Below are 13,329 nucleotides of genomic sequence, written 5' to 3' on the forward strand. Positions count from 1 at the left end.
ATTGCATCTACACTGCCCTTTGCGTCTACACTCCCATGTCGACAAAGCGGCTTGCTTTGTCGACAGAACCGGCTGTAGTCTAGACGCTCTTTGTCGACAGAAGCTTTGTCGACAGTATCTGTCGACAAAGCCTCTGTCAATAAAAGCCTGTAGTCTAGACGTACCCCTAGTGAAATAGTTTTTCCTATTAGTTTTCCCATGTATCTCAGCCTGTCCTGACCCAAATCCGGATTTCATAGCTGATCACTCTTTCTACAGTGGCCAAGCCCTCAACTCAACGCGTGAACCTTCACAACCCACCAAAACTTGGAGGTGGATTGAAAATCCTAGATGTGGTTCTCAGTTTTGCAACCCTGAAACCAACCACTCAAGCTCATCTCATCTGAAGCAGTAGGTTTTTCCCATGAAAGCTCATGAGATGATCTCTATATATTGGTTAGTCTCTAAGGTGCCACAGGACCACTCATTGTTACAGACTAATACGGCTTCCCCTGAGACATTCCTATTAACGACAGAAATGTTGACACTGTTTGCCAATATGGGTAACGCCATAATACGTTGACTACATTAATATATTGGAACAAGGTCTCAGAGTAACCATCATGCAGATGGATTAGGATGTTCCATGGACTTATACAATAAGGTGAATGGAGCCATGTAAGATAAACGAATGGGTATGTATGGTGGAAGATAGACAGAGAAGCATATCAGAGCTATACATTGTAAACTTATGTACAGAGTGACCTGGATTCTGTGCTGGTAAAACATGTGAGTTTATAAGCAAATTCTCATAGCCAAGTCAACCTGTTGTCTATGAGCATATGTACTTGGGATGGATTTAAGTTGCTCGCTAGATATTGGAAAAGTCATCTTTTCTTTAAAAAAATGTTTGCTTTAATAAATTAGCTTTTTAGTCTACTGTGCCAGCCTATTGCTTTAAAGCTTAATCTAGGATATGAGATATTGGTTAATATAGCCATTTGTTAAATACGCTAGTCTATGAGATACTATTAATTGATTTTCCCCCCCAACGGATTCTACATTTAATATGCTTGTAGTTTTGGCTTCACTGCAACAGTTTTTATTGAAAACATGATAAAACATGATCTTTCTAAGCACCTCTGATGTACGGTGCAAAAGTAAAGATTTGCATGCTCCGAGTGCTACATTGATTTACACCACTTGCGGATCTGGCCCTCAGATTCTGGGTAAATTCAGAACTGCGTCAAGGTCTCCAAGGCCTGATCCAAAGTACTGGAGCCAGTCTCCCACGAACCACGGGAGACAACCCAGATCGGAATGCTGCAATTGCGGATAGCTACAGACTGTCTGCGGAACGCTCCGTACCACCGGGCACGCCTTCAGGAGACTGAATTAGTAAGAACTTCTATGGCGTTCCTAGGCCAGGTCGAAATTAGGGAGCTACAATATCACAGAGGTTGAGAATGACCGGTTCGATCTCTCTAACTGCTTTTGTGTCCCCTTCCCCCTCCATCGCCTGGTGGGGAGGATTTGAAAACCTCCCTCTCTAGCCAAGCCCTGGGGAGCATGGGCAATGGGGGAAAGCCCAGGTGGGGGAGGCAAGATGAAGCCCCGCCCTTTCTGCCAGAAGCCCTGCCCCTTTCCCCAAGACCACACCCCTTCAACAACCTTCCCCCTCCGCAGCTAAGCTGGCTGAGGCACAGCCCCAGCCTTCCCCGACCACTGGGCTGCCCCACGGTGTGGCCCCAGCCCCTCTCAGGCAGCTGGGCAGTATAGGCAGTTTTACCTTCCCTTGCCTACATTACCCATCACTCACGCTGAAGAGGCCCATGTCATGTACACTCATTGGGGCAGGGACCCATCTTTTAGTTCTGTGTTTGTACAGCACCTAGCGCACTGGGATCCTGGTTTATGGCTAAGACACCCAGGTGCCTAATATAAATCATTAACAATACCAATACTAATTCCAGGGGCAGGGCAGGGAAGCCCCGCATCCTTTGCTAGAGGCATCCGACCCGTTTCTATGGTGCGCCAGGCCCTAGCTTTCCAGAACTTTCCGAGCCCGTCATGGCTCTGGCTCTGCCCACGGCGCTTGTTGGCTGCCAGCCCTTCCCGCATGTCACTGCGGGTGAGGCCACCGTTCAGCTTTCCCTCCTCCTGCCTCTTAATCTCCTGCCTGTCAAAAGTTCACGAGGCAGTGTTTTCCTTTGGGACCCTGCTCATTCCTCGGTGGGGAGGTCGGGACCGGCCTGGTGGGGCTAGGAGCTTCCGAGCAATGTTTCAGGGTTGTTTGTGCAACTCCGTTGCCAAACCTCATTTATTCCTGATGTTTATCTCACCACTGGACGTGCATAATCGCTCGGAGGTGTTGCTGATGAAACTGCTTGGGCTTGGGGATGTGCCAACGGGGATTTGTCAGCATTTCGCAGCCACCGAGACCTCTCCCGACTTGGGAGTCCGCTACCTAAGTGATTTTGAGGTAGCTGGGTGGCTTTTTACAGTTGGCTCCATGAGCCTCATCCCAAAAGGTGTCCCTGGCTCTGTCTACGCTGCAGTTCTTTTTCGGGAAAAGGTGCCACAATTTGCATACCTTTTTCCGATCCTTTTTTCAGAAGAGGCTTTTCCGACCTTTGGCCTGTCTACACGGGGCCAGATGTGGGGAAAAAACCCTCCTCTTTCAGAAGAGCCTTTGTTCCGCATAAAATGAGGACTACAGGGCTGCCGAAAGAACCCTCCCGCCTTTTTTTGGAAACTGATCCAAAAAAGTGGACGTGTTCCCTGGACGCAGCAGAGTTTTTCGGTATCCCGGAAAAAACTCTGTATTGTAGACATAGCCCCTGTCCCTGCCTTTTGGGGACATCTTCAAAGGCACCTGAGGTGGGGACGAGCATCTTGTGGAGATCTGCCTCACTGCAGACGCTCCAGGTGGTGCAGACACAAGTCTTGGGGGAAATCCCTACTCCAGTAGGGGCTTTCGCCGTGTCCTGCTCCAAAGAGCATGCAGCCTATGAACCAAACCCTAACGGGTGCATGAGATACACCAGTCTGGGCAGGGTGTGGTTTGGGAAATGGGAACAGGCCAGTATCCTAGGATGCAGACACTCTTAAAGTTGTTGCCTGCCTCACACAGAGAACCCGCCCTCTCCAGTGTGTGCCACATCCCCCATTTTGGCTGTTGAGTCAGAGGATTTCTGTCCATCATCCTGCTGTCTTTGAAGCCCTCCATAAACATCCACCACAGTACCTCCTTCAAACTCTTCTCTACAAAAGAACGTGAGGCTGGCTAGGCCTTTGGATGAGATCTCTGCTCCTCACGCTGGCCAGTATCATCTCTCCGTTCCCTGCTACTCCCCGTCTGTCTCCATTCGTTGTCTCCTGTCTTATACTGAGTGGCTACATCTAGACTGGCATGATTTTCCGCAAATGCTTTTAATGGAAAAGTTTTCCGTTAAAAGCTTTTGCGGAAAAGAGCATCTAGATTGGCAGGACGCTTTTCTGCAAAAGCACTTTTTGCGGAAAAGCGTCCGTGCCAATCTAGATGCGCTTTTGCGCAAGAAAGCCCCGATTGCCATTTTCGCCATCGGGGCTTTTTTGCGCAAAACAAATCTGAACTGTCTACACTGGCCCTTTTGCGCAAAAGGACTTTTGCCCGAACAGGAGCAGTAAAGTATCACTGATTTCTTACATGAGATCGTCAGTATTCTTGCGGAAATTCAAGCGGCCAGTGTAGACAGCTGGCAAGTTTTTCCGTGCTTTTGCGGAAAAACTTGCCAATCTAGACACAGCCAACGTGTAAGCTCCTTGGGGCAGGGGGCTGGCTCCATTCTGCCTTTGCACAGTGCTCAGCAAAGGAGTCAGGACAGGGGATCGGAGGCACTGAGGCAATACAGATAAATAATAATAATGGTCCTGGCTGATTTTATAGTCCTCCTGACTGGCTGCCCAACCCCACAGCACCTGGGGCATATGAGGATGAGAATGCTTTACCAGCCCCTCATCCTGCATTTGCTCCCTCCAGGGAGGGTCTGAAAGGGCACGTCTACGCTGCCACGTTATTTCGGAATCCCTGATGTGGTTTTGAAATCACAAAACGTGCATCTACACAGCAAGGTGTTATTTGGAAGTAAGGGCAAGCGGGAGGACTTCTTACGCTGGCTCCTGTAACCCTCATTTCACGAGGAGCAAGGGAAGTTGGAGGACGAGTGTTCGTCCTTCGACTTCCTGCTGCGTAGACAGCGCCACAAACCGAGTGAGGCTAGTTCCACTTCAATGACACACAGGGCCAGCCAGAGACATTCTGGCACCCCGGGCACGGGCGTGCGGTGCCGCCCCCGGGTGCAGGTCTGCCCCTGGGGTGCACGGCGCATGTGCGGCCTGGCTACGGCCGTTGGCGCACAGCCCGGGGCCCGCCCTTGGGGCACACGGTACAAGAGCTGCCCAGTCTAGCCCAGCTGTCGCTGCTGGCGCACACGCCAGACCCAGTAGAGCCCCACAGCCGTGTAGGGAAGGACGCTGCTGGCTGGCGCTGCGGGGATGCGGGTGGGCCGGTGCTGCGGGAGCCAGGCACGCAGTGCCTGATAGCAGCTGTAAGGGATGCCGCGTGGGCAGCTGCCTGGCTCGCCCATGCCTCAGTCTGGCCCTGGCGATGCAATGGACTTTCATAACTTAATTCGACTTTTGCCTGGCAGTGCAGACGTGCCCTAAGAAAATGGTATTTATTCACACCAGGTCGGCCCGGCCTCCTCTCTGCTCCTTCCCTGGGCCAGCTCTGTTTTCCTTCCCCCCTGGACCGGCATGTTTCTAACCCCGGCAGCTCAAATGAGAACCGGGTTGAGTCTAGAGTCACGCTCTCCTCCTACTCTTCTTTACACCGATCCGCCTGCTGCTTTTCACTGACCCTCTTCGTCCCTTCATGCCAGGCCTTCCTCACAGCTCCCTTGCTCCTTCCCGTGAGGTTTTCTGCACTTCCCTCTTCTCGTGACCTCTCACTCCCCCTGTGAATTCACCCCTAAAACGTACTTCAGCCACAGAGGGGATGGGGGAGAAGATGGTCCTGTGATTAATGCAGGGCTCTGGGAATCAGGACTGCTGGGTTCTCTCAATGGCTTTCCTGTTCGGACCCTGGGCTTTGCATCAGTTTCCCCATCTGCACATCAGAGCTGCTTCTGACTGGGTTTGAGACTAACCGGGGACTGTTTGCAAAGTGCGTTGAGATCCTTAGGTGCAACCCACCACCAAAGTCCCAGGGATTAACACAGCAGTCCCCTGGAGAAAATGCCTCCACCTCATGTATTGTTGCACGGTGGGTTGTTTGGGTCTAAAATGTCTGGGCCAGTAAACTAGTCTGCAAACTGCTTGGACGTGGCTGTGTCGGATGCATGTATTTGTAGCATGTATTTGGGGATCAGCAGATAAAACAGCAATAAAGTACAGCGCAAAAATTTCACTCCTGTTCTCTTAGAGACGATTCCTGACTTCCCAAAGTTTACAAGCCCTTACAAAGTTTACCTGTGCACCAGCGCAGGTGAATTATCTAACACAACTGTCCTCTTTTTAACTACACACAGATGCAGCAAGCAAGAGGCTACATGAGCAAGCAGATTTGGCGTGTCTGTACACATTGAGTCTGCGGGACTCGACCAGAACCTGGCAACGTTCACACTGAAAAAAAACACCTCTCCCCTAACCCTTCCCCCCTACTCCACATCCCTGCACAACAATCAGATGCAAAGTCACGGGGTTTGCAGAAGCATGTTTCCTGTGTGCTGGGGAAATGTGACATGAGAGGCCAAATTCTTCCCTGTCATAATGCTGTTGAAGTTAATGGTGTTACACCAGGGAGAGAAAGTTGCTCAAACAATTCTGACCCTTACTTTGGGGACCTAAGTCAGCTCACTGAAATCAATGGAGTTACTCCTGACTGGATTTTGCCAGATGGGAGGGGACTGTGACATAGGGCTGGGGAAAATTTTTCCCACACAATTCTTTTTTGCAGTGAAAAACTGCAGGTTTGCTGATGTAAATATTTCATGAATATCTGTTAGTTTCACTGATTTCTTTTTTGTTTAGAAATTAAACCAAAGAGGGGGGGAAATCAGAAACATCTGAATCAGGTTATTCTGATATTTTCTAAATTAAGCACTCTCATTTTTTGGTTCAAAATGACTGGTCGTTTGAAAATGTTCATTGATTTTAATTTGAAAAATTCATCAAAGAGGTTTAAAAATGTTCAAAATCTAATTGAAATGGGTTGGGTCAAATAAAATGTTTTATTTTGACAAAACTAAAATGTTGTTTCATTTTCTTTGACTCAAAACAATTATTTTTTTTTAAATTTCATAAAAAATGTCTGTGTTTGATCTGACCTAAAACTAATATTTTTAGCAACTTTATGAAATTGCCTCAAACTATTGCGCAGCTCCACTGTACGGAGGAGGGGGTGCAAATGACCTTATCGTTGTTGTCTAAATCAGATGTTAATGGGATCAAGAAGAAACACGATATACTTCACAGATATGAAAAGTGGTCTCTTACACGTAAGGATTTGAATTTCACTAGCAAATGTGAGTAAACATCTATTTTACCGTGCAAACTGACAAAAATATTTCCATCAACGATAATCAAAATTCACCGATAGGGAAAGAAAGCAAAATGCTTTTGAGAATTTATTATGCTTTGATTTAAGGACATTTATTTTCTATATTTTGACGTGATCGTGACAATTTGTATTTTAATGGTTATAAGTGTTAAGTTTTTGAATCTCAGCGTCTTGTCATTAACTAATTATTGTCTGACACTCCCCCCATAATTTTGTATAACTGTGAAAATTTAAATAGATAAAAGTAAAAAAAAAAAAAAAGCATAAGAATGAACACTGACATTATCCATCAAAATTTGAAAAAAATCGGATTCTGCCAAGCCTCGCTATAGCCATCTCTATACACCAGGGGCATCACACTAGAAATCTGGACTGCGAGAAAACACGCGTCTAGGTCCAGTACAAATTGGAATCCAGGCAAGTGTAGAAGCTGCTACACCCCTACTGAGTCTTGGCTAAACCAGGTGTGGGCAGCCTGCGGCCCGTGGGCTCTATATGCAACCCACGAGAAATTTTGTTTCCTGATGCCCATGTGCAGGGTGGCCAAGGAAGTGACTGTTCCCTGCAGGTGTCAGTGGTGATAACAGAGAGAGACAGAGACTGTGAGCGCAACAGCACGCAGAGCAGAACTGGCCTGGTCACCTCTTACCCAAAGACGCCTCTTCCTCTGGGCTTAGGGCTATGGCCTCGTGAGCCGGCTGCTCGTACAGACGGAATTGGTAGCGGTGGTACCCGCTCCGGGAGGGCGGGGTGGGGCGGCCGTACTCTGGAGACAGAAAACACAATGGATGAGGCTCATGGACGGCCTAAATTCCATCCCATAACCACGTGGCCCAGCTGCGTAAGGCACATATTTGCAGCTGGCATTTTCAGGGAACCCCCCCCCCACACCACCCTCCATTATGCTCTTTGCTCCATGCTTCCAATAACTTCCCAACCAGGGACTGTACCCTGCACTATTTATCCCAGGTGGCAGCTCTGAGCCCTTTCTGTGCCAACCCCCTGCCTGGGTGAGGAGCCCAGGGAGTTCGCTGGAGGCCTGGCCCTGGGCGGTGCACATGGGCTCTGCAGGCAGGTGCAAAGAGATCCCGTTGCTCACATCGAATGACTCTTACATGAGGGAAGTTCTCAGGCTTCCCTGTGGAGCTGGCTTATGGAATTGGCCTGAAACAACACGGTGACTTTGAGATCCATTAAGGAGTGCCCAGGCAGGTTAAAGTGTTCTCCTACAGGTTTCTGCATGTTGCCTTTTCGGGTATCTGATTTGTGTCCATTAATTCTTTCCCACTGAGATTGTCCAGTTTGACCAATATACATAGCAGAGGGGGTATTGCTGGCATTTGATGGTATAGATCAGGGGCGGCCAACCCATGAAATGAAGAGAGCCAAAACAGAGGCGGAAAAAATGTGAAGAGCCGCACCACAATTGTTGAGCAAAAAAAAAAAAAAAAAAAAAAAAGGATGCTGTTCCTTTAAAAACCATGGATTAGGCTTTTTGGCCACATCAGGCTCCCGTCAGCCACCGCTATCTTGCTGCGCCGTATGGCTCCTCTGCACCCGGAGCCGGGGGTTATTTATAGGGGCACACGGGATGGTTTTGCGAGCCACACTTTCAGGGGATTGGCATTGGTCCAGCGTTGGACAGGGGGCTGGCCTTGATGGCCTTCTAAAGTCTCTTCCAGCTCTATGGTTCTATGATTGTATGATTCTAGGGGTGAAGAGCGGTGGGTTGCCCACCCCAGCATAGATCCCATTAGATCCCATTAGGCCAACTCCACTGGGAAGCCTTAACTTCATTTACCGCTGTGATTCCTATCACAGAGGTACGAACAAAGACCTTGGCTGGATAGCCCACTACATTTCACATCCTAATGACGTAAAAAACCAAACAATGGGTGCTTAAGAACAGCTAGTACCTGCTCGATCAGCTTCATGTAGCATGGACACTCTGACTGACTATTTCTTTCCCCGTTTTCCCCTCCTTTCTCCTTCTCTGCCCCCCATCCTGGATTTATTTAGAAATTGGACCTTTAATAACTCCAGCCATCTGCAGAAGTGGCTCGTGCTCATGGAAGCTCGTGATGCCATCTACGTGTTTTGTTCGTCTCTAAGGTGCTGCAGGACTATTCACTGGTTTTTAGGTTTTTTCTCCACAGTAAGACTCTGAGTCCAGGCCCCGGGCCCCGTGGTTGGTACAGAGGGGTGGGGGCAGGCCAGTCACCGCCCTGCTGGGGTTTTCGGAGGTGCATGTTGTTACAAAGAGAGCTGAAGAAATGCAATGCAATCTTAGGTGTGTCCCTGCCAAAGCCTATCGTTTGTGTCCCCTGTCCCCTCCCCTCCTGCCTTCCTTCTCCCAGCCCCTCCCGCTCCCTTATCTTCCACCCATCTGGCTCCTTGCCACCTGCTTGCAAGCACATTCTTGTTTCCCCTCCACTGAAACAACCTCTCCTTCGACCCCACCTCTTCTCCAGTCCCCACCCTAGCTCTGGAGCTCTAGAGCTGCCTAACCTGCCCCTGCCCAGAGCTCCCCGTCATCCTCTTCCCTGCCCCCCAAAGCATCACGGTCAAGCACCTCACCTGGACAGTCTTGCCCCAGCCTCAGATTTTGGCTCCCGGCCCTGCCTGCTCTCTGTCCCCGGCCCCTGCTCTCCTGCCTCCTCTTCTCATGGCTTGCAAGGGCCACCAGGGACCAATGCGATCAGCTTGTCTGACCTCCTCCGGCCTGTGTGGGATTGTAAACTCCCTGGACCAGGGAGGGACCACGTTTCAACCCTGTGGAATGCTGCCCCCCCGGACTCCCCCTCCGGTAAACACCAATCTCTCACGCTCTGCACAGCAAACCTGGATTCTCACTCCTTTCCTCTGTTTCCCTGTGGGATCCGAGGAGCCTGAGGTTCGGATTCTAGAGCCAGAGAGTCAATTTTTTTTAAAGTGTTGTTTCTCAGCCTATGAACCCGTCCCTCAGTGGTGACTTGCTGCCACTATTTTGAAATCTGCCCACACGAGACCTCAGCGGGGAAGGAAAGCTCTGTGGTCAAGCTGGGGACTTGCATCTGTCTTGTCTGTTTAGATGCATCATGGGAAACCGAGGCGAGTGAGTGGGCCACAGGAATGGGCCTCCTTCATCTCAAGGCGGGAGAGGGCGGTTTTGCTCACTGCGATGGCGTACCTAGAATTTGTGGGTGGTGCCGAATGAGCCGTAGCAGCGCTGTGATTGGCTGCGGGGAGAGCGCACGGTTCTCACAATCAATGTCGTGGGCAAGGCCGCAGGCACCTCCCCTCACCTGCCCTAGCTTGACGTGCGTGTCACTGTAGTAACGCCGGTAGGAAAAAACAATGTGGACAGAAACCAGCAGAAATCTGGCCACCCTGCACGTGGGCATCAGGAAACAAAATTTCTTGTGGGTCGTATATAGAGCCCTGATGGGCCGCAGGCTGTCCACACCTGGTTTAGCCTAGAGGCTTCTCTGGGCAGTCTCTTGTGCTTCTACACAACACCTAGCACAATGGACTCCCTAGTTTATAACAGGTTTAAAACAAATAAAAGGAAATTCTTCTTCATACGGCACATAGTCAACCTGTGGAACTCCTTGCCTGAGGAGGCGGTGAAGGCTAGGGCTATCACAGGGTTTAAAAGAGAACTAGATACATTCATGGAGGTTAAGTCCATTAATGGCTGTTAGCCAGGATGAGTAAGGAACAGTGTCCCTAGCCTCTGTTTGTCAGAGGGTGGAGATGGATGTACCCCTCTGGGGTATCTGGCATTGGCCACTGTGGGCAGACAGGATACTGGGCTGGATGGATCTTTGGTCTGGCCCAGTCTTGCTGTTCTTATGTAGTTAGGGTGCTAGCGCAAAAAACGGCTAAGACCCACAAGCCGAGTCGGATGAAGAGTTTGGCCCAGATGTGAGAAACAAGTCGGCAATAGGGGACTGTGCAGGATTCTTCTCTTGAAATCAAGCTGGCTTCTCTGACAGGCCATAGATGCTGGCTATGGAGAGACCATCACCGTTACGGGTTGGTATTCCCCTACCAGTTTATAAAATCCCCTTGCTGCACAGAAGTCAAGGCTTCCTCTGAACAGGAGAGTGATTTATATGCTACTCCAGAGCCCCTTCAACGTGTTGTTAAATAGCAGCTTGTACTTTTAATAAAACCGGCTGCTCTCCCCGTCCGTTGGCCACGAGGCTGGATCCAGGAACCTCAGGCGGAAGGTTCCCCACCCTTGCTCTATCTCCTAAAACCAGAGGCTGAGTCAGCTGGGACGGGCTGGCCACTAACTGCAGTGTAGACATATCTGTCTCCATGGAAGCATGCTCTGGAGTTCACTGGATAGCTGCCTCTGGGGGAAAGGGAGACAAGTACTAGCCGGCGTAACAATGCAGGGAGCTCACGGGGTCAGGCGAACGAGGGCCTGGCTTTCCAGATGGCCATTGTGAGCCACGAGGTACCACGTAGACGCCAGGCCGGAAGGTCTCATGGGCGAGACGGACAGGGAGCCAGTTGGAGCTGCCGGTTAGCGTGCACCATTTGTAGCTGACACATGAGTGCAAAGCGAGAGAGATTTGGGGACATTCCACCTACAGTGAATAATCTAAGAAGCCGGGCGGAGGAGGAGGTGGAGGACTGTAGGGGGGGAGGGTGCTCCAGCTGGCTGGCTCTGGGCTGAAAAAGTTTGCAATGCTTTAAACACCTCCTCATTTTCCTGTAGCAGCTAAACAAGAGATCGGTATCAAAGAGCAACCTGTTGTCTGGTTAGCATGTGAAACTGTCCCTCCACGCCGCCTTTCTGCTGCTCAGGCTGGCGGCGCTGTGCAAGCCTGCAGCTGGGGAATCCCTCGCTATTTACATCTTTCCATGTGTTTACTGAATGCAAATCAAAATGTGCGCGGAGGGGAGGTAGGAGGGGGGTTATTTTCAGCATTCTCTGGAACCCTCTTTCTCCCTTGAAGTGGAATAGGACTCCTACGTGGGCCATGTGCGTAGACCCTCCCGGCTGTCCCTGTGTATTGCCTAGTGGCTGCTGGTGGGGACCCATATTCTGATGCTCTTATGGCACCCAGATAGTGCAGCGACAGGCGGCAGGGTCAACCCCTAGCATGGGAGGTCCACTTCAGTCAATGAGACCACTTGTGGACATGTATGGACTATGCCCAAGAGCATCAGAACCTGCGATAGAGTCTTTGTTTGAATGTCTGGAGGGGGGGGGGGGTTCCCCGCTCCCACCAATCACATTCCCTCTTGGGGTTCTCCATATCCCTACAGAGCTCTAAGGACCCCCTGCATTTCCAGCACGTGTGCTTCCTGGCTTTAATCCTCTCCCCCTCAAGGCAGCTGCCTCTCTCACCAATGTTCCCTCTAATTGGCTCCATCCCTGTGCGGAATAAATTTGCATGTACACCAAGGCACGTGCGAATGTGCACCACCAACAGAAACACAAAACCCAGCTGTGGGCGCTCTGCTAATTAGCACCGGAATCTCTCCTGCGCGGCCGGACGTGCCCAGGGAACGCTGCTCACAGTCAGGGAGAGTCGCCCAGAATTCCCTTGGGACCCATCATGATTGCTTCTTACTGGGCCCGAAGTTTCCCTGGTTGAACAACACCACGGACGTGCCCTCGGAAATGAGCTAGCTGCTTCCCCCACCCCCGTCTCCTTTTGACCCTAGGAGAGAGAGATCCCATATGAACAGGAGCCCAGCTCTCCCAATGGCCTCTCTGTGTTTTGTGTTTCTATTGGTGGTGCACATTCACACATGCCTTGGTGCACATATAAATTTATTCCGCACATGGATGGAGCCGATTAGAGGGAACATTGGTGAGAGAGTCAGAGCCACTGTGCACGTCGTGCCGACAGAAGTTCAGTAGCATGGCCCAGAGATCTTGGGGCAGTAAGACAGGCAGGCTTTGGGCTGCCCCAGCTTACCTGTTAGCACCCGGCCTTTTAGATTTCCAGCCCGCAGGTCTATGCCCTGCAATGACAGAAAGGATTCGGTTAGCGCCCAGGATGTCCAAACGCAGCCGCTCGCCGGAGCAAACGATGTGCATTGTAGGGGGACGCAGGACCCCGCTGTGTCAGGTGCTGTACAGCCAGGCAGTAAAAAGCTCATCGTTCAGGTTCTGATGAGAGACAGCAGGTGGATGAACCAAACCTGGGGGCGGGGGCTGGAAGGGGTGACCATAAAGGAAGGAGGTTTTGAGACAGGAAGCAGGGGACCAAGCTCACTGCGCGCCTAGCCCCCATCAGTCTTACTCATCCAAGGGTCTCACAGGATGAAGCTGCGTGCCCAGCTCCCAAAGCAAGCCCCTAAACGCTGCTTGTACCTCGGGGAACCTGCCCCAGGCATTCAATGTTAGCACCATCCAACCTGCTACGGCCTCCCTCCCTGGGCCAGAGCCTTCTCCGACATCGCCCCCCTTGAGTGCTGCCGGCGAGTTTCCTCGGTGGAGTTTGTTTTCTTCGTCTTCCCCTTCTCCCAGCCGCTCCTGACAGATGTCATTCCTTGCCGTGGGTAAGGAGGGGGAGGGTGGGGAGCGAGCGTGCCAGGGCCTCTGTTTTGCTCGTTAATTTATATTTTAAAAGTGTCAGTGACTTTGTGCACCGCAGCCGATGCATTGTAGAGCGCCCCTGAATTACAGGCTGTGCTGTCACGGTGCTCTTGAAGCCAGCACACAGGGACTGTCAGACGGATCACATGGGACCTGTTATCTGGGCCCCGGGATGCTGGGAAGGCTACAAAAGCTCACTCTT

The 13,329-nt window shown here is 50.8% G+C and overlaps 1 protein-coding gene across 4 annotated transcripts in view; it reads right to left on the reverse strand.

Annotated features, from left to right (window-relative positions):
- PEBP4 (phosphatidylethanolamine binding protein 4) overlaps window positions 1-13,329 on the reverse strand; it is a 259,035-nt gene that overhangs the window by 23,071 nt on the left and 222,635 nt on the right. For 3 of the 4 annotated variants that reach the window (XM_089773858.1, XM_075910835.2, XM_075910836.2), the window contains 2 exons: window positions 12,505-12,550; window positions 7,230-7,346 (listed from right to left, as the gene is read on the reverse strand). In XM_089773858.1, coding sequence (XP_089629984.1) covers window positions 7,230-7,346; window positions 12,505-12,550 — 163 coding nt within the window. The remainder of the gene's footprint in view (window positions 1-7,229; window positions 7,347-12,504; window positions 12,551-13,329) is intronic. The other variant, XM_075910840.2, reaches the window with a different exon arrangement.

The sequence above is a fragment of the Pelodiscus sinensis genome, chromosome 28, assembly GCF_052426305.1.
Source record: "Pelodiscus sinensis isolate ZL-2025 chromosome 28, ASM5242630v1, whole genome shotgun sequence".
Taxonomy (NCBI): domain Eukaryota; kingdom Metazoa; phylum Chordata; order Testudines; family Trionychidae; genus Pelodiscus; species Pelodiscus sinensis.